The 24,113-nt window shown below is 47.8% G+C and overlaps 2 protein-coding genes across 13 annotated transcripts in view; one reads left to right on the forward strand and one right to left on the reverse strand.

Moving 5' to 3' along the window:
- The first annotated feature begins 348 nt into the window (after positions 1 to 348).
- Positions 349 to 10,641, forward strand: MPG (N-methylpurine DNA glycosylase). 3 transcript variants are annotated; one of them, XM_071761392.1, is made up of 5 exons: positions 373 to 662; positions 3,337 to 3,481; positions 4,086 to 4,311; positions 7,400 to 7,604; positions 10,162 to 10,641. In XM_071761392.1, exons 3-5 carry the CDS (start codon positions 4,090 to 4,092, stop codon positions 10,590 to 10,592), a joined length of 858 nt encoding a protein of 285 aa, XP_071617493.1. In that variant the 5' UTR covers positions 373 to 662; positions 3,337 to 3,481; positions 4,086 to 4,089; the 3' UTR covers positions 10,593 to 10,641. The 3 variants fall into 3 exon arrangements, with proteins under 3 accessions (XP_071617495.1, XP_071617493.1, XP_071617494.1); XM_071761393.1 differs by lacking the exon at positions 373 to 662 and adding an exon at positions 2,009 to 2,135; XM_071761394.1 differs by lacking the exon at positions 3,337 to 3,481 and having other exon boundaries at positions 349 to 662.
- Positions 10,642 to 24,113, reverse strand: part of NPRL3 (NPR3 like, GATOR1 complex subunit) — a 39,886-nt gene continuing 26,414 nt past the window's right edge. For 7 of the 10 annotated variants that reach the window (XM_071761384.1, XM_071761383.1, XM_071761385.1 and 4 more), the window contains 3 exons: positions 19,769 to 19,958; positions 18,440 to 18,632; positions 12,331 to 13,033 (listed from right to left, as the gene is read on the reverse strand). In XM_071761384.1, the coding sequence (XP_071617485.1) occupies positions 12,868 to 13,033; positions 18,440 to 18,632; positions 19,769 to 19,958 (549 nt within the window). In that variant the 3' untranslated portion in view covers positions 12,331 to 12,867. Of the gene's footprint in view, positions 10,884 to 12,330; positions 13,034 to 18,439; positions 18,633 to 19,768; positions 19,959 to 24,113 lie in introns of those variants that run through there. The other 3 variants (XR_011729328.1, XR_011729327.1, XR_011729326.1) reach the window with 3 other exon arrangements.

Here is a 24,113-nt window from a genome sequence, read left to right on the forward strand (position 1 = left end):
TCAACAGATTTTCCCCCATGCCCTTCGTGCAAAAACCTGCTTATGAATCAATGGCCCCGACTGCATGTTTCCAGAAAGCTGGGAGGAAAAATTTCACCTATTTGCACCCCATTTTGTCCATATGCTCCATCTGGTGAAAAGCTGAAGCCCAAAAACATTTTTTTGCAAGCCAGATATTTGTTATTCGGTGAACTGAGGGAAGAATGAACGCAGCCCTCCATAAAGGCATCTTGTGACCACTCCGAATCATCAGAATTTAAATTCACCCTTTTTCTGAGCATAATTAATCTGAAGCAGCGAGGGGTGGATGCTGAAAACCAGGGAGGAGCTCCAGGAGAATCTGGGGTCCAGAAAACAACACCTACAGCGAGAGATCAGCGAGCTGAGGCAAAAAACCTGGAAATAATTCTATAGCAGACAAAAAAGAAGCCGTCAAACCCTCCTCCTGTGGTCTACCGCCATCTTCAGAGGGAGGAGCCGGGTAAAAGCCGCATCTCCGGCCCGCACCGCTCCCGACTCTTCCCCCGCCTCCCCTCACGCCGCGCCGGGCACGCCCCTCAGGAAAGCTCCCGGCTTCCGCCGGGCCTACGGGCCGGGCCCGCGCTTCCAGCCCGAGACCGGAGGGCTCTGGAAGCCGCAACGCTGCGGGGGGAACCCGGCAGGTGCGTGTGCGGCGGGGCCGGGCTGAGGGAGCTCCGGCAGCGAGCAGCGATCTCCGAAGCCTGAGTCCAGCGGCTCCGGTATCGCCCGACGCGCTCGGGAAGCCCGGACGGGCCCGATCGGGCCCGTCCGGGCTTCCCGAGCGCGTCGGGCGATACCGGAGCCGCCCCCGTTGTTGTTTCGTTACTTTTGAAGGGGTAAATGCAATGTAAAGGAGGCAGAAACGGTGTGGCTGCACTGCAGGGATTAATTTCCGTGTAGGAAAAGCCTTTCCTCTGGGTGGGAAGAGGAGGAGGAGACGCTGTCAGGGAGGGCTCAGAGCAGGGGCATTGGATCAGAACCAATTCCATCAGCTGGGGCAGAACCTGAGCTCTTCTGAGCCTCTCTGGACTGCAAATCCCGGCTGGGATTCCCTCCCCATGCTTGGGATTCTCTCCCTATGGTTGGGTTGGGATTCCCTCCCCATGGCTGGGATTCCCTCTCCATGGCTGGGTTGGGATTCCCTCCCTATGGTTGGAATTCTCTCCCTATGGTTGGGTTGGGATTCCCTCCCCATGGTTAGGTTGGTTGGGATTCCCTCTCCATGGTTGGGTTGGGATTCCCGCCCAATGGTTGGAATTATCTCCCTATGGTTGGGTTGGGATTCCCTCCCTATGGTAGGGATTCCCTCTCCATGGTTGGGTTGGGATTCCCTCCCAATGGTTGGGATTTCCTCCCCATGGTTGGGATTCCCTCTCCATGGTTAGGTTGGGATTTCCTCCCCATGGTTGGGACTCCCTCCCCATGGTTGGGATTCCCTCCCTGTGGTTGGGATTCCCTCCCAATGGTTGGGATTCCCTTTCCATGGTTGGGATTCCCACTCCATGGTTGGGATTCCCACTCCATGGTTGCCTTGGGATTCCCTCTCCATGGTTGGGTAGGGATTCCCTCCCCATGGTTGGGATTCCCTCCCCATGGTGGGATTGGGATTCCATTTGAATTTTGCACAGGTTTTCAGTGTCTGTCTGATTCTGGCCCTGCAGACTTTAGGTTAGACTCATGCAGATTTACTCAGCTCTCCATTTTCTCCCCTGCACACTTCTGTGCATGCACGTAACAGCCCGGACCTGGTGTGGTTACAACAGGATTATTAAGTGATTAAACCCACAACTGATAAATTTGAGGCACAGAAGCAAATAAGGGTTTCTCTGGATTTCCAAGGTGGTATTGCATCCCCCTCTATCAACATTTTTGCTTTTAAAGAAATAACATTTTCCTGCCTGAGCCATTTCTCCTGCCCAGAAGGCTGCAGTTTGCAGTCAAAGTCCTGAGATCTGCCCAGGATCAGCCCAGAGCAACGAAATGCCAAGAGCCCTAAGGCTCTAACATTTACAGGAGAGCAGCTTTTAAGAATTACTTCATTGGAAAGGCAGGAGGTGCCAGGCAACTCAGCCCCTGTTCCTGATGTCACATTCCAGAAGAGCACAAATGACCAAGTGAGTCAATGCTCCACTCAGACTGCCCATGAGTGCTGCACGTCTCAGTGTATGGCTGAGAAAGCAGAAATTCCAGTTAATAATGTCAGAGAAGTCTGGAGGTGTCTTCAGTGGGAGGCATCTGAGTCCCTTCCTGCATCCCACTTTCCTGTTTGCACTTTCTTCTTGATGGGACTTGACTTGGTGAGGGCCACCAGACTGTTTTGTCTGAGGCAGGCTGGTGACTTCTGCCAAAATTTTTAAGAATTCCCACCAGGGAACTCCCCAGCCAGGATTCAGGTCAGAATACCCACCACGGAGCTGGCCATGCTGTGGCAAGTCTCCCATGTCACAAAATTATTGCAATAAAGGATTAGATGTGTAGAAAAAAAAAAAAAAAAAGCAACATTCCACCTCCCTGCCAGTCACACTGATGTGATTGTTTTTCTGGTGCCTATTTTTATATGTTTGTGTCTGGATTCTTCTGAAGTGAAATGTAACACTGCTGGGGAATTGGCTCTGGTGATCCAGAGCAGGGCAATGCTGAATTTGTTACAGTGTAGTTGAAGGAAAGTACTGCTGATGGGTTTTTCTTTGTGAGAAACATCAGAGCAAGATAAAGATTGCTTTAGGTGGTGAAGGTTTTTGTAGTCATTCTTAAAAGCTGAGATGTGGTGAAAAAATGAGTGGCAGCAGCTATGTAATTATGTGTATACTTCCCTTACAGGTTCAGCTGTATATGGGATTCTTTCTCCATTTCTAATTTTGTATGATGTTGAACCTTTGCTTTTTTCCCCTCATTTCCACGAGTGGTTGAACTTCAGAACTGATGAGGCATCTTCTCAGAGCTGCTGTCTTTGCATTCTCTTGAACCTGGTCTCTTTGCATTCCCTTGAAAAAGCCCTTTTTTGAGGCTGACACTTTCTGAAGTCAGTGCCAGTGGGAGAATTTTAAAAGTTTCAGCTTTTTATGTATTCAGTATAGGAAAAGTGCATTCCCCACTGTTTTCACAGCTTTCTGTAAAAAAAAAAAAGCTGAAGAGCATCTCCAGCAGTGCCCCAGCTGGGAGATCACCTTTTCTTAGACCAACAGAAAATTGTAGATTGTTCTTGAGTTTCAGCTAATCAGACACTGTTGGTATCCTGATCTCCAGCTCCAAAATCTCTTGCCTGTTTCAAAGTACTTTACACAGTGAATAAATAAGTTTGTTCCTGTTTGACAGGTAGAAGGGCTGCTGCACAGAAAAAGAAACATCAGCTTTCAGCAGCTTGCACAGTAAGTTGGTGACACACCTAGAACAACCCCAGGTTATGTAGTTGCCTCCAGTACATCCTGCTGACTGGAACAGGCTGCTCTTCATCTGTCTGGTAGGTTGAATTTGAAGCTTATTTTGTGGAGGTTCTAACACAAACATTTCTATGGCATGATAAAAGAGTTTGTCCCTGTGACAGTGCACAGGGCACCTCCCAGCTCCAGTGTTCTGTGTCCTCTGGGTGCTTCAGATTCTGCTCCCATATTGGTGCTGTTTAAAACAACTTGAGATGTGACTCCTGTGGACTTATCAGAGTCAGGACAGTTTTTGAGGTGGTTATTTCCTATTTTTCTATCTGCTTAACAGATTACATTAGTTCTAGGTAAAAAGTATGTAGTACTGGTCTGTCTTTCTTTCCAGTTTCTGAATTTCCTAACCTAATAGCAAACTTATTTTTACTGCTAACTGAAGCAGAGTTGTTTTTCATCTGCAGTCCTTAAAAGATGAGTAATCAACCTGCAGCTTTCTGTTTGCTTATCAGTGCAGCCCAGTATTTGCCTGGCCTGATGCAGACATCACTGAATCTGTCACCTACTTCTGGAGTTTGCCCAGGCTTCCAGTTAAGAGTTTTCAGATTCATTGTTGTGGGGAAATAAAACTTTATTTTTCTGTAAAAATAAAACTTTATTTTTCTGATCACGTTTGTATCGATCTTCCAGGACTATGCCAAGAAAAAGAAAGCTGTTGGCTCAATTAAGTGCTCTTCAAAGCAACTCCAGCTTCCCTCCTTTGAATGCTTTGGAGAAACTGAGTTGTACACCTGATGGGGATTCTTCTCCAAAAAACAGCAAGTATTTTGCAACAGAGAAGAAAAATTCTTCCCGCCTAGAAGCAGATTTTTTTAACCAGCCCTGCATTAGTCTGGCCAAGTCCTTTCTGGGACAGGTAAGACTTGAACACCAAGATTACTGCAGTGGAGCTTGTGCTAGCTTATAACTTAGTGTAAAAGGATGAAATTCTTTTTTTGCCATTTGACTCCAGGGCTTTGCTATTTTAGGAATACAGCTCTCGTTCCTTCTCTTGTTAAGTTCAGTGGAATTCAAAGACTAGTAGCCAAATCTATTTTGGATAAAGTCAGAGGAGTAATTTCTCAGCTTTGGTTTACTCTCACATTTCAGAATTAGTTTTTTGTGGAGTTTTCCTCTCTTTTTTCTGTTTTGCTGAAATGTACTTTGCAGTCTGTGGACTGAAGTCTGTTTCAGGCCTTTTATTTTCCTTTCAGGTATTCCTTTATTTTTTGGTTCTTGCTTAGCCCAGTGGAAAGAAATGTTCTGCAGTCAGCAACATCTCCTCTGCCTCTTTTTTACCATCCTGTGATGCTAACAGCATGGCAGGCCCTTGGCCTTTCTTGCCCAGTGCCCACTGTCACAGGGCACCTGAATATTTTCTTACCTGCCAGTTCAGCAGAGTGCTGGGGACATTCAAAGCAGATGGGGCAGTGTCAAGGAAAGCTGCAGCTCATGCTGCCTGCTTTGGTTTTGCTGCTCTGAGTTAACTCTCTACTGTCAGAACACACATGGAGCTCTGGATTGATCCCCTCTCTGGGGTTATTTGCACAAATACAGAAGGCAGAACAGGAATCATTTAACAGCTAAACTCTCTTCACTCTGAAAAAGGCTGTCCCTATCTTTTGTTTCTGAGTTTTCAAGCCATTAATTGCTCATGAAAGCTCCTTCTCCCTTATCCCATTGCTGAAACTGAGGAATGTTTTGAGCTTGTTGAAAACCTTTGGAAATCAGAGAGGGGGAGATTAAACATGTCTCTTCTGCTTAGTGAAGCCTTCAAAAAAACTCTCCAGCTATTTCCATGGGAGGGAGTTCCTCCAGTGTTTTCCCTATTAAAGTTCCACTCTGAGACCTTGTAAATGCAATTGCAAAATGTGTTTTTAGTTTCACTGCAGTGGTCTTATCTTCTCTGAGGCTTTTTTATACCTTTATTGTATGCAGGGTGAGCAGAGTCTCTGGGTTCCCATTGGTTTAGATAACTTTAGGAATTTGTTCCACAAACTGTTGGCTTTGGCCTGTCTTGCTGTGTCTAGCTTTTTTTTAATTTTATTTTCTAAGGATCTTGTCTTCCTTGCAATTGGCAACTTTGCTCTTTTTTTTTTAACCCTGCTGGGATTTTTTTGGTCTGCCTTAACCTCTCTGATCCATCATGTGTGTTTGCTATCTTTATAGACATCCTGCTAGAGCCTTGCCTTCCCAGCTTTAACCTTTGGCTGCCTCTTTCAAGTTCTTCCTAACAAGCTTCCTCACTTTATGTAGCTTCCCCTTTTTGCTGGTACATAGGACTCTGACAGATTATTTTTGGACCTTAATGCTTGTGGAAGGACACTGAACTTTATCCCTCAGGGTTATGATAGGAAGTTGTTTTGCAGGGAGAAGCCTTTGGAAAAGATTTTGCATTTTGCTCTGGATCAGTTTGAGAGTTCAGTCTTTTCTTGGGAGACCCCTGATTACTCAATTCTACAAAACATTTGGTGGGGTGTCAAAAACCAGAGCCTGTGTCCTGTCCTGCTGTGATAGTTACTGGGTCTGGAGGAGGATTTGTGAAGTCTCTCAGTACTGATGCATTTTTTGCCTTAATGACTCCACCATCTTTACACACTCTGGTACCCCAGGCAGATGATATTTTAATCTTATTTCTACATGTTTTCTGTTTAGGCTTAAAGTTACAAGCTGGGCAATTTCTACGTTAATTTTAGATTTTCTTTGAAGTATAATCCCCCATGACTCAGTCTAATCTCTCCTTTTCTTAGAATTATAACAATGATTTAGTGTTTCATTACTTAGTTTCATTCTACCAAATTTGGAAGGTGCCTGGTATATTAACTTCGTTTGACTTAAATGTGATTCCTGCATTCTTGGAAACAGAAAAATACCCCAAAACACGAACCAACAAATGGCCTCTTAAAATGAAATTTTGTAACACCAAGATACTCCAAATTAAACTGACTGTTTTCAACAAATTGAGAAGTGCTATAGAGAAACTTTGATATACCAGAGTTGCAGCATCTGAAACTGACTTCTGGAGCATCCCTGCTGGATCAGGTCAGTCACTGCATCAGCAATCCAGTGCAGACATCTGTTAGGAATTAGGTTTTGTTTCCTGAATGTCATTTTTGAACCACTGGTTTTCACATATGGGAGCACTGAATATAGGATAATTAAACTGAGAGCTGTTGCCTAAATGAGACTGTGCTGCAGTGCTTTTTAAACACACCTTAAGTAAAAAGAAGTGTAGAAATCAGGTCAAATCACAAAAAAAATATATGAAATTTAGCAACTGCTTTCATTTGAAAGGTAATATTTTCATTATCGTGTTTGTGTTTTGTTTTTTTTCCCCCTGCTTTGTTTTATTTAAGGAGGTAGCAGCAGCAGAGAACACATTGCAATAACAAAGATCTGTGCTGTCAGCCTGGAGGCAATTCCCAGCTCTCCTGCACTGCCCCATTCTCTGGTGCCAAAAATTCAGCAGCAGCAGCACTGATACTCACTCTGGTGCTGAGAATCTCTGTGGTTAGGGAGCAGAACCTCTTTGAAACATCTTTATGGAGAGAAACTGCCTCATCACAGTAGTGGGGTGATTGTGCCACTGCCATATTTCCTCCATCTTAAGAATCATGGTGATTCAGGGCTGATAGTCTGGTGCTTTTTGCCTTAAACTGGGTGGAGAATGCAGAAAATCAGCACAAAAGGGTTCTGGGCTCTTTGTTGTCTATAGGATCACTAAATAGCTCTTCATGACACTGCCACAGTAAAAAATGCCACTCCAGGCAGGACCTTCTTGTACTGGGCTGTGGCCTGGAGAGTAGAAGCTGAAAAAGTTGTTGTTATTTTACAGACTGGATCAGCAAGGGGAGAGCAGAGGCTGCAGGACCATCAGGTCCTTTTTTCCAGCTTCTTTATTTCCACAGCTCTTGTGCTCTGGTTATTTTGTACCCATTTGGGATGCACTCTGACCTCTCTTCCAGATTTTAGTTCGCAAACTTCCTGATGGCAGAGAACTCTGGGGGAGGATTGTTGAAACAGAAGCTTATCTGGGTGGGGAAGATGAAGCTTCCCACTCCAAAGGGGGGAAGCAAACTCTCCGAAACGCAGCGATGTTCATGGCCCCAGGAACCCTCTACGTGTATCAGATCTATGGGATTTATTTCTGTGTTAATGTTTCCAGCCAAGGTAAGTTGAGGCTGAAAAAGTTTTAATGCTGAAAACGCTGGGGAAAACGAGGTCTGGGACATCCTAAGCTTAAGAATTAAGGAGCATTTGAGCTGCTGGGCTGTCTCGGAAGCACTTCCAGCTGTAACTTGTTGTTTTGCCACTCTCCTGGGGCAAGAAGTCTTCCTTCCAGGGTGGATGAATCCTACAGCACATCCTGGCAGCAGCACAATGAGCCTTCCCTAGGATTAAGATGTTGGGCTTCCCTCGCTTCAGGGAAGAGGGGAAATGCCAGCCAAGCTTCTCTTTTGACTTTGCTGGGATTTGTTTCCCTGGGATTTGCCAAGGTGTGTGCATTGCTGCCAGATCTGAAAGAACAGCTTGTAAAATCAGGATCCCAGTGATGCTCTATCCAGGCCCAGGGTCACACCATGTGGACTCAGCTCTAGCTTTTGGATCCTAGACTGGGACTTTGAAGGAAGTGTTTCAGGAGCAGTGAGTCAGATGGGTGGAGAGAGGAAATTTTCTTCTCTCCTGCAGCCAAGAGCTGTTTCCAAGAACGAGAGCTGGAGATGTTCCAGGGAAGGAGCAGCAAGCTGCACAGAGGGGGTATGGGGCTTCCCTATCATTTTATGATTTCTCACTGTTCAGGGAGAGAGTTGGCCTGAGCATCACTGTTAGATCCCAGTGTTTAATTCTGAATGCTGCTCGTTATATGGAGGAGGGAGATAACTCAGCACCTCTGCACTGCCACTGCTGCTGGCAGCGAGTTGGATCAGTGTCAGGCAGATGCTGAGGCCAGAAAACACCTGAGAGGGAACTGCTGCAGGCTGTAGAGAGGATGGAAGGCAGGCTGAAGCACTCTGACAGGCAGGAGGTGAGCCAGAGGGATTCAGCTACTCTTTGGTAGTTAAAATAAAACTTCTGATGTCCAGGTATGCTCAGGAGGGCCTGAACACCAGCCCAGGTGTTCGGTTCAAGTCTAACCACGGTTGCCATTTGTATTTGTGATGGATGAATGCACATTTATGATTGCTCAGGATCCCTCAGTTGTTCCTGCTGAGTAAGGTGTCCTGGTGAGAGTGATGTTTCTCTGTGCCTGGATGAAAGAAGCAGATTTAGGACGTGGAGCATGTTCTTAAAAATCTAAAATGACCCTTGAGCTCTAAACCACTGTAGTACAGGGAAGCAGCTTTTGGCTCCTGCCTCAGAGAAGGGAGTTCCTGGGAATACATCCTGGCAGCTGTTGGAAGGGAATCTGTTGACCCCCCCAGGCAGTACTGAGGGCAGTGGGGGGCTCTGAGCAGGTTCAGGGCAAGAGGCACACCTCAGCACAGCCAGAAATCAGGTCCTTGGTTGACAGGCTCAGTTAGGAGTGGAGAAGGGCAATTTAGTGTGGGATTTGTACAAACTGTGAGGGGGATTCTATTTTTGGAAATCTCAGGTCCTTAGGGATCTGTCAGTGCCTGCAAAAAAAAGCCTTTGCCAGGCAGGAGCATGGCTCCAGATGTTTGAGGCTGGAAAGGGATTCTTGCAGAGAGGCACCAGGGAGCACACAGATGCTGGTGGGAAGGAATGCTGTGGGTGGGTGCAGCACAAGGGGTGCTGTGTGGGGCAGCACACAGACCCCTTTTCCAGCCTCTGTGCTCGCCCACTCAAGGTCATGGAAAGCTCTTCCTCACTGTCCCACTTGTGTTGCACATCCTCATCACAGCAAAATGTGCTCAGAGCTGCATCTTGGCTCAACCATCACCAAAACTGGGGAGGGCAGCTTGGTCACAACAGCACGGGGGGGCTGAAGTTATCTCAGGCTCCTGGCAGGGTGGCAGATCACAGCTAAGGGAAGGTGTCCTTGTCTTAGAAAGGTTTCTGCTGGAGGGATGCTTGCAGGGCACCAGAAATGGTGCAGCCCTGTCCTGCCCCAGGTTCCCATCTCAGGAGAGCTTCCCTGGCACAAGGGTTTGGCTTGTTCTCCCTTTGGCTCTGCAGGTACCACCTGGTACCACCTCCTGTCACACCTCCAGCTGGGTGTTGGAATTGGTGACTCCTGCAGCCAGGGCTCCCTCAGCACAGACAGTGGCTGCTCCCAGGGCACGGAGCTCCTTCCCTGGCTTCTCTTTGTCCAGATGAACTCCAAGCTGCCTCTTTCTGCTGGCAGCATCCAGACTCATTCCTCCTCTCCTTTGTTAGCTGGAGTTCTTGTAATCAGAGTTCTTTATAAATCCACTGGGTTTGGGAGCAGCTTTGGATGGCTACGCCAAAGCTGAACCATATGTGTGTTTATTCCTGAACGTTCTGCTGTGCATAAAGAGAAACCTCCTGCCCTCTGGCAAGGCTCTGCCTTGGAGCAGCAGCTAGACTCAGGAATAGCAAGGAGTGGGGTTGAGAAAGAGCAAGCCCTGAGTGATGAGTGAAGGACCCAAAGCTCTGGGACGTTCAGAAGGGCACTGAGGAGCAGGGTCAGGGCTGAATCCAGAGCCTGGCACTGTAGAGGAGGTGGCTGCTGGCTGCAGTGCTGCTGCTGAGATAGTGCTGATGAGCTGCCCTGTACTAACACGTGGTTCTTGTTCTGCACCAGGGGAAGGGGCTGCAGTGTTGCTTCGCTCTCTGGAACCTCTTGAGGGTTTGGAAGCCATGAGAGAGCTGCGCAGTGCCTCCAGGAAAGGCCCCAGGAAGCCTCTGAAGGATGGGCAGCTCTGCAATGGGCCCTCCAAGCTCTGCCAAGCCTTTGGCATTGACAAGGCTTTTGACCAGAGGGACCTGGCTGAAGATGCAGCCATCTGGATGGTGCCTGGCCACGACCTCCCCGGGGAGCAAGATGTGGTGGCCACGACAAGGATTGGGATTGGCAACAGGGGAGAGTGGTCCCAGAAACCACTCAGGTTTTACTTACGAGGCAACAAATTTGTGAGTGTTGTAGACAAGAAGATGGAGAGAGAGATGGGAGCATCAGGACACTTCTCTTGTGCTCCACATGACAGCCTTGAGCTGTGTGAGGGCAGCAGCTAGGGCAGACAGAGGCTCAGAGGTTTTTAATAATAAATGTTCTTTATCACAATGAACGGGGCAAGGTGGAATTTTATTTCTGGATCAGACTGGCACAGGTTTCCAAGTCAGACCTGAGGTGGGGTTTGGATGCTGAAGGCCACTTTCTGCCTTGTGAAAGGATTCAGGCTCAGTGAAGGTGGAGGAGTGGGGCAGGTTCCCAGCTCTGATGTGCTGTGCTGCTCCCATCAGCCCTGGTCCCCAGAGGAGGCTGTGGTTTGGCTGCTGCAGGGCTGGGAGCTGGCCTGGATCAGCCTGGAAGAGGTAAAGGAGTCATCTTAATGTTGTCTACACCCACCTAGTGGGAGGGTGTAGGGAAGACAGAGCCAGGCTTTTGTCAGACAGGATGAGAGGCAATGGGCACAAGCCAGAAAACAGGAAATTCTCATTAGCTGTATGGAAAATATTTTCACCATGAGGGTGGTCAAACACTGTAACAGAGGCCTGGAGAAGCTGTGGGATCTCTGTCTCTGGAGACATTCAGACCTCCACTGGACAGACTCCTGAAGGATCTCATCTAACACATTTTCTTGGATAAAAGATCTCCACAGACCCCTTCCAACTTATACCAGTCTGTCAGCTCAGAGAACAAGAGTGCTGTTGTTTGCTTTCCCAGCTGCTTTTGAGACCAGTTCAAAACTTATTAGTGTGTGAACCCAGCACAGAGAAAGCACCAGTGCTGCAGCCTGACATGAGACAGAGGGAGAAGAAAACCTGGGATCTGGGGCAGAACCTGCAGGACTGCAGCCACACTGGCAGCTTAAGGGATGACAGGGACAGGGACACACACACACACCTTATGATTCACATGCAAGAAAAAAACCCTCAAATTTTTCAAAACCCTTGAAAAAACTTTCTGAACCTTGTTGTGCCATTCTCAGCAGCTCACCTTAAGATGCAGCTTGCATCTCCCCAGCTTGCAGGGCAAGACTGCCAGAAGGAACCATAAGTAGCTGTCACCAGGTACCTGTGCACAGTGGCCATGAGGCTCCCCTGCCATGATGGTGACTTGCTGGTGGTAGGTGAGTAACACACAGTAAAGAGGCTCAACAGTTTTAGCCAACTTGTGTGGGCAAGTGAAGCTGCTCTGTGATAGCCTGCAACTCTGGGAAAAACTCCAGCTTGTGTGTGTGGTAATAAGGGAAAGGTCTTATGGAGGAGTCTGACAAGTCTTCCAACAACACCCAGCCCTGGAAGCCACCACCACGGGGTTAAAGGTGTCTCCCTCACTCCCCTGGGTGGGGAGCAGCGGCCTCCAGCAGGCCAGGGGTGAACTGGCAGAAGGTCCTGCTCTCCCCAGAACCAGGGATGTCACCTCTTGTTCTATCCTGAGCATGGCTGGAGGAGCAGGGTCAGCAAACACAGGCAGATGCAGCCCTGTACCTTCCAGCTTCCAGCTGGACACCTTCTTGACCCTGGCCAGGTCCCCACTGGTTCCCTGCAGCCAGTCATGTTTGGAACAACATGGAGGAACAAAAGAAGCCCTGGGGCACAAGTCTGAGTGCCCCTGGCACCAGCCTCTGGCTGCAGGGAACTACACTGTCACTGCTCTTTCAGCTTAACCAGATGATTTCACTCCTCAACAACCAAGCTGCCACCCCCAGTCAAAAACTGGAAGCCCACAAACCCAGCCATGCTCTGATGGACACTTAGTGATAGGACAGGGGGGAGAGGAAAAAGCAGTAAGAGAGTGAGAGAGTAATTCTCATTCATGAAGCTGTTTACTTGCCACACTTTGCCTTCCCATGTCCTCACTACTGCCAGTGATGAGCAGAATTCCTGGGTGCCAGGGATATTTTCTGAAGGCTCAGGCCAACTCCATGCTGCCCGTCAGCAGAAGCCACACGTGCTCTGCCATGGGGACAGGCTGCTGACAAACAACCTGCAGCTGTGTCACTGGGGAAGGGAGAAAGCACTCCTGAGGCACCAGCCTCCCCCCAAAGTGAAGTGCTGAGGGTTAACACTGCAGTGCAAATCTTCTCGGCCCCTTCTCACAGGCCCTGGAGAGGAAGCAGGGTCAGGTCCCCTTGGGGGAATGCAGGAATCCAGGCTGAGCAAGCACATGGTGTCCTGCAGAGGCCTCAGAGTCCTCATGCAGCCCAACCTCAGCTGCCACCACAGCAGAGAAACGGAGTCGGAGAGGGGGAGAACCAACCCGCTCCTTGTCCCAGGGCCAGAAGGAATCCCAACGACCTCCTCAGGCGAGTGCACAGCAGGTTCTCTTCCTTCACCTCAAAAGTCACTTCAGGAGGGACTGAAACACAGAGATGACAGGGTCCTCGTGGCTGGTGACCACCAGCACGCTGCGGAATTTGTCGAAGAGCATGAGGAGCTGGGAGCGGCGCATGTTCTCGTTGTACATGATCTCCTCCAGGTGGTGTCGGCCTCGGAAGTAGTGCAGCAGCCTGCAGGGATGGAGGGCAAGGGATGTCAGCCCACAGCAGGAGCACACAGCTAGAACTGATACAGCCACCCCCAAGGTTTCCTCTCCCCCAGGGATGAGCATTGCATGGGAAGGTGTTTGGGTGGCGTCCCTCATTTACATGAAAAATACTCAGTGTTGGTGAGGCCACACCTCGAGTCCTGTGTCCAGTTCTGGGCCCCTCAGCTCAGGAAGGAGATTGAGGTCCTAGAGCAGGTCCAAAGGAGGCAACCAGGCTGGTGAAGGGACTCGAGCACAGACCCTATGAGGAGAGGCTGAGGGAGCTGGGGGTGTTGAGGCTGGAGAAGAGGAGGCTCAGGGGAGACCTCATCACTCTCTACAACTCCCTGAAAGGAGGTTGGAGCCAGGGGGGGTTGGGCTCTTTTCCCAGGCAACTCTCAGCAAGACAAGAGGGCACAAGAGGTCTCAAGTTGTGCCAGGGGAGGTTTAGGTTGGACATGAGAAAGAATTTCTTTAGGGAGAGGGTGATCAGACATTGGAATGGGCTGCCCAGGGAAGGGGTGGATTCTCCATCCCTGGAGATATTTCAAAAGAGCCTGGATGTGGCACTCAGTGCCATGGGCTGGGAACCACGGGGGGAGTGGATCAAGGGTTGGACTTGATGAGCTCTGAGGTCCCTTCCAACCCAGCCCATTCTAGGATTCTATGATAAAATGCGTGCAATCAGCCCAACACAGAAATCCCCTGGAAAAGCAGGGGACTCACCCTCCTTCAGGGCTCTGCAAAGTCCTCCTTCTAGCAAAAGCTTTCCTAGCCTGGCACATTTCCTGATATTGCCAGTTTTCAACATAGTTTTACCTCCAAGAAATGAGGAAGCAGAAGTGTGAGTCTTAAGACGTCAGAACGTGGCAGATTTACTCTGCCCTCTCTTACCTGGATGTACAGCACCTGGGACCTACACTTGCTTTTAGAATTAAGAGCATCTTTCCCTCTCAGCAGCCCAAGGGGGCTTCATAACTACAGTCTTGAGGTTTGGTCAGCTTGGGGTAGGTGGAACAGTCCAACAGGGAGCTGGACACCACAGGAAAGCTCTGGGAGTTAGAAAGTCCACAAAGAGCCCCCACAGCCTGATGCCTAAGTTCAAACCACAATGGCTTCCTAAATTCCCAGTTCTTTTTAAATAGAGCCAGCACAAATGCCCCATGCTATGGCCATCAGATAACCTCAGCCCTGCACACTCAGTGGGGTGTAAGGCAAACTGCTGCAGCCAAGTCCCTGCTGGCTGAGGTCCTGCCTGCTCCCCAGGAACCCCTCAGAGCTGTAGCACCAAGCCAGCCCTCCAGACAAAGCTTGAGTTTGTCTTAACAACCTCTCAAACATAGGAACCAAACACATATGCCAGGATCACTTCCCCAGCCACACAGACAGATGCACAGCTGCACTTGAGCAGCTTTTCCTAATGTTTCCATAACCATCTGCAGTTTAGGAGTATTGCTGGCCCACTGCTTCATACCAACTGAGAGTAAAAATGAGTGGAGATGACAAGATCTGTTTTCCAGTTTATTCATGCAGGAACAACCCTCAAGAAAGACACTAAACACCCCCTGGTGCATTCCTGCCTCTTTCACAGGACAGCAGGATGGGGCCTCTCATGCTTTCCCTGGGGTGCTGAGGATTACCTGGCTGTCTTCTGCTCAGGTGAGGCACTTCTGCCACCCACTGCCCTTCACGAGTGACAGGGAAGGAGTTACTGAAGTCTCCCTCCATCACACCCTCTGCACTGAGAAGGTTTCACCTCTAATCCACTGACATTTGTATTTCTCTACTCCCCAACTTGCCACTTCTCTCCTCTCACCCCCTTTTTATTCTCCAAACAGCTGCAGGTTAAGCTCAGAGCTGCAGGAGCCTCACTGCAGCCCCCAGCACACTGCAGGGATGCTTTCCTCTCTGCTTTCCTGCTCCCAGGGTGGCACCATTATGGAGAAGCTGCAGTACAAACAGAGAGACAAGTTCCAGTCCTGTTTACCTTTCTCTAGGCTGTGCATTTGCCTTTTGCAGTATCTCCCACTGGGTATTTAAACCAGGCTTAATTGGCTTCTTACCCTGACAGCAACCAGTGTGCACTGAGAAGTGGCCATTAGAAGGGAGAGCATCAGTGCCTGTGTCAAAGCCAGACCCTTCCCTGAGGCATTTTATCTTGTATTGCTCTTCAAAAAGCCATCTTCAAAAATATTTTAAAAGCTTTGTGTCCTCTCCCTTATCCAGAGCTGCTGCCTGTGACTGCCCATGCTCTCACCTCCTGGCACAGCTCTCTGCTGTGCAAATGTTTATGACTTGGCTTTCAACAGCCATGCAGACCAAGCAGGAGTTTTCCAATAAATAAATCCATCTTATATTCAGAGAGAGTCTGGATTGGTAACTGGTCAAGATGAAATACTTTCCACCCCAATAAAAGCTACAGAGGATATTAAAAAAATATCACAAAAACACTGGCTGGAAGGCACCTCCAAAGGCTAATCCAGCATCCTGCTCCAGCAGGACTATTGCCAATGATCTGGCTTTCTCTAGCCAAGCTCTGCAACTCTCCAAGGATGGAGATCCCCCCTGTGCCTGGGTAATTGGTTCTGGGTTGCAACACACTCCCAGGGAAGAAATTTCCCCCAAAGCCCAACCAGAATCTACAAAATTGTAACGTGGAGCTCTCAGCTCCAATGAAGATGAGCACTGCCTTTGCCTGTTTGGGAAATGAACATCTATGGGAGCCAAGCAGGGCAGAAGATGGCACTTCCTGGGGCTGCATTTGAGTCCCTCTGAGGCTGCACAGATGTGCACTTCCAGATCCAGCTGTTGTGAGCAAATATTACTGCTTTCCATATCTCTCTCATCACTGTTCTCCCCTCTTCAAGTTGTAAGAGCTGCTCTTCAAACAGAAGTGTTCTTAAAACACTAAAAAAAAAAAAATAAATTCCTCAAACTAGTCCCTCAAATAAAATCAGCTTAGTTCTGGCCAAGGAGATAGCCCTTCTACCAGCACTGCTTGAAAATGGAACAGAACTGCCCAGAGCTTAGTGCCACCACTGGGCATTCTTTTGTGGAGTAAAGCATCTCCAGCTCCCAGCCTAAGAGCAAGAAAAAAAATCCTGAAAGTGACTCCACACACACTGCTTGAGAGAGAATCCATGAGTGAACCCTCAAACTGTCTTTGAAAGCACTGTTCCTTGTGCAGTGAGGGAAGCCTGGGGTACATTACTGAAGATGTAGCTCGGGAAGAACTTGACTCCTTCTTAAGTTTACTTCTGCAAGCCCTCCTCCAGCATCACCAAAGGAAAGAATTTGGATTTCAATCCCCATTCAGTGTTACAAGGTTTAAAGCAGCCAATGCTGGGGCCAAGCTTCAGTATTCCTTATTTTCCTTTAAGTTTTCTGCCTTGCAAACACCAGCTGTGCATAGGAATGGAGAGGCACAAGCTCTTTCTGCCACCTGCTTAATGAATAACAGGCATCCAGAGGCATGGCCACAAGAAAATGTGTTGGGCTGGACTTTATTGCTCTGCCCATCCCTTTGTGTGCACACACAGCCACACTTGGAAGGGCAGCTGCAGTATATTTAGTGCCCTAGCTATGCATTTATAGCAGGAGTTTGTTTTGGGAGGCAGCTGATACAGCAGAGCTGTTTGCCAGAGCACAGCCCTCATCAGGCTGCTGCTCCTCAAAGTGAAGCTTGAAGAGCTGGTGCAGTCACCTGTGTCAGGGTCACTCCAGCAGCCTCTCCACAATTGCTAACACTTCCTTTAAGAGCAATAAGTTTACCCTGACTCTCATCTCTGGTGGTTTATGGCACAGAAAAAACACATCCACAGCCTCCAAGTGATGGTGCCTTGGAAAGCCACTGCTAACCAAGAGTGTCTTGCATACACATTTCTCTTTGGGCACTCCAGCATCCTGCCCACAGGACCCATGATGTGTTTATCACCTCTTCTCTCCTCCTCACTGCTGAATTAAGAGTAAACTGTGCAGCTGGCAATTCAATCTATAGTAGAATGGAGCTTCAGGCTGGGCAAAGCCAACCTGGGGATCAGCAAAAGAGCCTGCTGCAAAATAAACAGAGTTCAGGCAGCTGCCTGGTTATAGCAGCTGATTTCATGAAGAAACAAAAATAATTTTTTGCACCTGCAATTCCAAAGCTTTCAAATGGCTCTTTTACCCAGATGAGGGAAATGATAGGGGAGCAATCATTAAATCTTTTCCTCTCCCTGGGATAACTAAGAATCTGCATTCTATCTAAGAATCTGCCACTAAACTGGTCCAAAGCATCCCCCATGAATTCCATCTGAAGGTATCACCACTTACTAGTTTGTTTTTACTTTCCTTTCTCACTGGTTTTGTACTGACTCATCTGATAATGAAGAAAAAACATCTTGAAGTTCTCAAATGGCCAAAGAGTTACCACTCAATCAGAGAACATCCTCTGAGCAGTTTACAGAAGATGGAGGAGGAGATGAGTAATTCAGAGATCATTAACTACCCACAAGCCTGGGAGAGCTCTGAAAATACCTGAGCACAGCACAGCTGCAAACTTCTCCACAGACAAGAAAAGTATTTTGGTGCTATTATGGTTTTCTCTGGGCTACTTGTCTATATGGAACCAGGTTTTCAGGGGATTACCAGATGGATCTGGGAAGTAGAAAAAAAGCAGCAACACTTGCTTCAGGTGGTGCCCTGTGAAAGTTGCATTCCAGTGATGCCACTGTGTTTTGAAATGCTTAGGAAGAAAAAGTATTTTCCCCAAACCTTTTTCCCAGATGGCTGGTTACAAAGTCCTTCTGCTTTTTACCACGTGCAGAACCACATCTTGCCCATTTTTGTTGTGTTGAAATTTGTAACAACAAAGCTGTTTGCTACTAATCACACATCCTAGTGACTTTAATCTAGCTAACTTAATGTAATGAGCAGCTAATCTCTGCAAAACAGACCTGGAAATGGTTGTAGTCTGGTCTGTTAAAGTATTCAGGCTGGCTTTGTGTCTGATGTGTCTGACTCCTATTTGCATGGAGCATACAAACCTTAAAAAAAGGATAGCTGGCTTGAAAATGTCACTGGGCACACAGTGACAGCAGCAGCATGGCTGGGGCTTTGCTTTGCTTGCTTAGGAGGTTTTTCCAGGCTATTTTTCCCATGTGTGGACACAGGGAACCTGGCAGGCTAACACCAAAGTCCCTGTTTTCCAACCCTACACCCTGATGCTCCATCCAGGACTCTGTTAACAACAGTTCTAGAGACACATGTGTCAGGTTTTGTCACCAAACCCACAAGATTGTATCCTCCAAAATTCCCAGCTAATGGGATTTGTTCAGAATCCCCACCACTCTTTCAATAAAGCACCAAGAATAAGAAAAAAAGGCTACATTCTGCACTCCTGGTTTCCTACCTTGCAAACATGCGAAGATCTTCAGGATTTTGGGCAGCAGGGACATTAAGGATGGCTTCCCTCTCATGTTCCAACAAGCTTGCTAAGAGATTCTCTGTCATCCTTTTATTTAGGGGTGAGTCCCCACCAGGTATCAACTCAGCACTGGAATTATCCATGCTAGGGCTTGTCAGAGTCATGTCATCACTGCTAGCTATCAGGGGAAGAGAGAAAGAGACAAAGAATTTTTATATTCCTAGGCATAATGATACAAAGATTATAAATTCAGGCTGTTTCCATGCAGTCTTTCCAAATAATCCCTTCTGATTTGCAGAGCAAAGAAAGTGCCTCTCAAAATGCTACCTATATCTGCAATTAGTTACCTGACAACACAGAGATTTCTCAATGAGAAATTAAAATTCAACAAATTAAATTTCAACAAAGTCATCAATTTATGTGAAAAATTGTACCTCTGGACACCATAAACAGTCCATAAAAAAACATCTGAAAAGAAAATTTCCAGCCAGCTCTGCTGGAATACCATGAAGTGGTAACGTGAAAAGCCTAACTAACAGCTCAGAAGGTGGGAGCAGGCAGAAAGAAAAGCCAAAAAGCAATATCCTCTTGTGAGTGAGCCAGAACAAGCAAATCACAGACTCATCTGACTCACGTCCCAAGATTTCCAACCTAATTCATGACTTGTGTAAAGCTGAAAGTTGTACGGAGGACCTCTCCTGACATCCATCCTCAGTGGCATTTTGAGAATGCTGCTCCTAACAGCACAGGCAGAGCAGTTTGGGGATTGCAGCACCATATTTTGATTCATACTCTTGAAAAAAAGCTTTCCTGGAATCAGCCTGAGAAACAGCACTGAGGAGATTAAAGAACTGGGGAGGCAAACAGAAATCAGCCATCTGTGAGAAGAGCCAGCTCTGCATCTCCTGAGGTGCAGCCCACAGCAACTGATGCTCTTTGAAACAAATTCTCACAATTTTCTTCCTCTCCTGAAGACCAGAGTTCCTGCAGTGACAGTGGTGCAGCCAGAGGATCACAGCAGTTACTCTGGAGTACAGTAAGGAAGCAGGAAGTTACTTCAAAAAAAAAAGTACCTGACATAAAAATATGAGAGGTCACATCTTACAAAGCAGCACTTCTTTCAAAAAGAAGAATTTAATGGCCCTTAGGGCTTCCACCAATGCTCAGCTCTAAATTTAGAGGGTTGGACCTAACCAGTGATGACTCCAGCAAAGAGGAGCTGTCTGGTTAGCCAGGCCTGACTACCCTGGGCATGGCTATGGGAAGCTCTAGACGTGGGCTGCAGCCTGCCCAGCAGAAGAGGTGTGCACATACTTGGAGAACCAAAGCTGAGGGCATTAGGGGTGCTTAAACTTCGGCCTCCAACCCTGGCAGTGAAGGGCAAGTCCTCATCTGGGGCTCGGAAATCCTCCTCGTTGGGTGGCACCATCAGGCAGACATAAGTGTGGAGCTGAATGAGAAGCCTGTGTTGGAGCATCCATATCACCATTTGGATGAGCTGAGTCTGCAGGAGTGAGAAATGAGGTACTGAACACCCAGGGAATACAATCCAGGAGGAAAACAACGTGCAGAAGTTAGGCTGTGTGACTAAGCAGTCACAAGGAGAAAGGCTTTCCCCCCACGCAAGTTTTATTTCTTCTCCAATCATAAAAAGGTGCCCAAGCTCACATGTTCATTACACCCAAAGCCTCTGTGGATGCTATCAAGCCTCTAATGACCAATATACCCTTATGAAACACTGACCAGCACAGCCAGTGTCCTCAAATGCCCCAGCACCTGCTCAGTTCTAGCAGAGCAGCTGAATGCCCTCACCCAGCACTGCTTTAGCTCTGCAGCTGTAGCCATGCAACCCCACCTGGAGCTGTTTGGGCCTTTTTGAACAAAACAAGTTTAGTAGGCAACAAAAAAAAATAGCACAATCCTCCTTCTGAGACATCAGGCATGGAAAACAAGTCAACCAGACACAGGCCCTGTTGCCCTCCAGTGTGAGCCCTGAGACCACTTTGCTGGTTTCCACACAAAAGCCACTAAAATCACTGACCACCAAAGGATTAACCCCAGAGATTAAGATGAAGGCTCCACTAGAAAGCCAAGGAGAGAGCAGGGTGAGAGGGCAGAGCAACCAAGACAGGTCCCCAGAAGCAGGAGCTGTTTGCTGTCAGAACTGCTGCATAAGCATGGGAGAGACTGGAGATCAGAGCCCTGCCAGGGCTCAGCCATGCAGGAACAGCACAAACAGCAGCAGAACCCTTGGCAAGAGACAAGAGAGACAGGAGGACTCCTTGGCAAGGAGTCCCCCTCATCACAGAGGGGTAATGTCCCCCATTTGCTCATTTTCCCTCTGCAACAACAGGACGGGCCAAGCTTATAAAGGTATTTTGGATTTTAGGGCCAGACAAGCACCAAGAGATGGTGATGCTCACATGGAACAGACATGAACACAACCTTGGTTGCACAAAGTCCCTGTGGGGGTGCTAAATGAAAGCAGTGGGCATGGTGAGGGGACAAACGTTTGCAGGTTCTTGGGCACAGCCTGTTTTCTGGAATTTTGGGAGGAGAGTTCAAAATGCATCATCGTGTCTGAATTTCTGCACAAAAAAGCCCTTTCATATCACTGCAGGCAACCCTTCCCAGAGCTGAGGGCTCTGAGAACACTGATTCACTGACAAAAGCTGCTTGGGGATTTCATAGCAACCAGCACTGTTTGGGTGAGAGAAACACACAGAGAATGAGCTCAGGCTCTGAGAGGGAAGCTCACTCTGCTCTATTAATCATCAGGGTAATGGGCCAAATCTCAATAAAAGCCCCAAACCAAAGTTCATCAGCCCACATAATTTTCCTTTTTCCATAAATCTTACAATTCACAGTTCCTCTCCTCTGCTATCAAATCACAAAATAAACTTCTTCTGAATGCAGACACCACACCCTGACTTTTCAGGGATTGCCCTTTTGGGGGCTGGATTTTAACCTCAAAACATATTATCTGGGACTGCCTTCAAACATATCTTTTTTGGAAAAGCTGTAATTCATCTCACATGTTTAACAGAAAAAATCTACAGAAGAGGAAGGAGGTTGGCAAAGCATCCCAAATGCACAGTGTTTGGCAAACATCTGAAATCAGCCTGGAAGAGAGAAGAGGCTTATTCCAGTGATTACATGGCTGAAAGCCTTCCTTCCAGAGGCAGGCCTGGGTGGAAAGATGTCTCAAATGTTTTATTTAAATTTCCAACCTGTTGGCAGGCACTGGTGACTGATTAGCCGGAGGTCTGCACGTTTCACAGCACAAAATAACCCTGGAAAAATCCCAAGTAATTCAAGGAGACAGTAAAACAGGCTCTACCAGACCTGCAGACTCTGCCAGGTAGGACCTGACCAAGACCAACCTCCCCTGGTCACCTTGGTGGTCCAGTGACTCAAAAATATCCCAGTGCTGTTGTTACAGCTCCACATATGTGGAAAACTTTATCCAACACGAATTCTGCAGATGCACCTTTGCCTCCACACTCTTGTGCAAGTATCTAGAAAGCTTCCCCTGAGCCAGCAGCCACGGCTCAGTGAAACAAGAAGCCAGGCAAAAGTGATGTTAGAGCTTTAGGACTGTAACATTGTGGAACCAAGGACTGCCAAAGCCTCTGTGCCCTAAGTGGGAGAGCTGGAGACTGGCTGTGAGTAACTTCAGAACTAGAGAAAACTCTTCTTCCACGTGGGAGCCTCAGCAAGCATCTCTAGATAAGAGAGAATGATCACTGATGGTTACCTGTGATTAGGTAGACTGCAGTGAGAATTTGGGCATTTTTTCCCCAGAAGGAGATTTTCAAATGTACCAGTGTGCTTTAGCTGGCACCATGCCCCACGTGGAGTGCTCGGTGCCATCACTACAAATTGCCCTCACACTATTTCCACTTTTTCCAGGTTTAAACCTGTTTCTTACCAAAAGCAGCAAGTGTTTTCACAGACAAAATCTAGCAGAGGCTTGGCCAGTATGTTCTGCTGCTTGTCCTGCACAAGAACACTGGGTTTACCCCCCTTCTCCTGCAGGAGAAGTTTCCCTGCCCCATCTGTCAGAAATGCTCAGAGACACAGGGCTGTCTTCCACCTTGGTCTTGGTCTACTGGATGAGCTGGACTCCTTGTTGGAGCCAAAAGGCTTGGGAGTAGCTTCCCAGACAAGGGTGTACTTCAGAGCCAGGCCTGCCTCCACTCGGAGCCATCATCTGGCATGGCAGGAGTCCATCCCCAGCCTTTTTTGGCTGAAACACCAGGACCGTGACAGCAATATAACCCAAAACATTCCCTGTTGCTTAATTTAACTGACAATCAACTCCAAATACCATCCGTGCTCCTTTCATCCCTCCCATCTCCCCATGCTGCCTCTTTTCCAGGCTGCTGTGAGGGGGTCCTCTCTCTTGCAGCATCTGGACCTCTTGGGCAGGCAGGGATCAGCCCACAGCCCTTCTCCTTTTCCTCGTTCTCCTCTTCCTCCTCCTCCTCCTCCTCCTCCTCCTGCCTGCAGCCCCGTGTTGTCACACACACACACACAGGGTGTTGGTGACAAACACTGCTTTGTGACACAGGCAGACAGGATGCAACAGCTTCTGGAAACGTGGGCACTGCACATCAGCTCATCTGGGCACGTTGGGACAGTCAGGGAAAAGCTCAGCCTCCAGTCTTGGAGGGACAAGACCCAGCACTCATTATACTTTCCCCTCTGGCAACCAAAGGGAACATTTGTAGAACTCTTGAGTAATGTGCTAAATAAAACACATTTCCTGCAAGGATTCTTGAAGGGCTGCTTTCTCTCCCAGGCCTAAGAAGCAAAAGGAAAACAGCAAGGTAACTGGGGCCAGCAAGAGGTTCAGGAATGGAAGGGAAAAGCAACCCAGAAGCACTCAGTCCTAGCTTGTTTCTGACTACCTGAGGACCCAGGGTATTGCAGCCAAATAATACCACAGCACCCCAAGTGTACAAATGCCACTGTCAGGTTTTTTTTCATCTACCCAAAGGAATGGAGCAGCTGCACCCATGTACCAGTAAGCAAACAACAATAACTTTGTCCTCTTTCACATCAAGCAATACAACTTCATACAAACACAGGAAGAGCTCTTTAAAAGCTTTCCCACTTTTTATCCTGGACTTTTATTAATGGTTTTCCTTACTCTCTGCCCACCTAGAAGCAGATGCCAAAAGGAGGGAGCCAATCCCATGCTTCAGACAAGAATCAGAGGGGATGGATGCTATGAGACCACAAGAGTTTCTGCAGCAAATACAGCCCTTCCCACAACACTGACCTTCTAGCTCAGGTGACCTTCAGAAATACAGAGTACAGTCAGCATGATGAAATGCACAAGATAACAGACCACTAGTGAACATCTTCAAAGTTAAAAAAGCCCACATCCCCTCTCCTATGTACACAAAGAACAAAATTACAGTGAAAAGTCCCAGCTTTGTTAATTTTTTTCAAAGGCAAAGCAAATACAACTTGACAATATTTACAGTTCAGAGTGCAGCATCTTTTATCACTGCACAGCAGAACAAAAACCCAGCCACATTTCATCAGATTAATTGTTCTGTCAGCTAGGTCTCTGCTAATTACAACTGGAGCCTCACTACTTCAGGACAGGGATTGGATTCATCTCTCTTAAAAGGCTCCTTCCTAACAA

The sequence above is a fragment of the Heliangelus exortis genome, chromosome 17, assembly GCF_036169615.1.
Source record: "Heliangelus exortis chromosome 17, bHelExo1.hap1, whole genome shotgun sequence".
Classification (NCBI taxonomy): Eukaryota; Metazoa; Chordata; class Aves; order Apodiformes; family Trochilidae; genus Heliangelus; species Heliangelus exortis.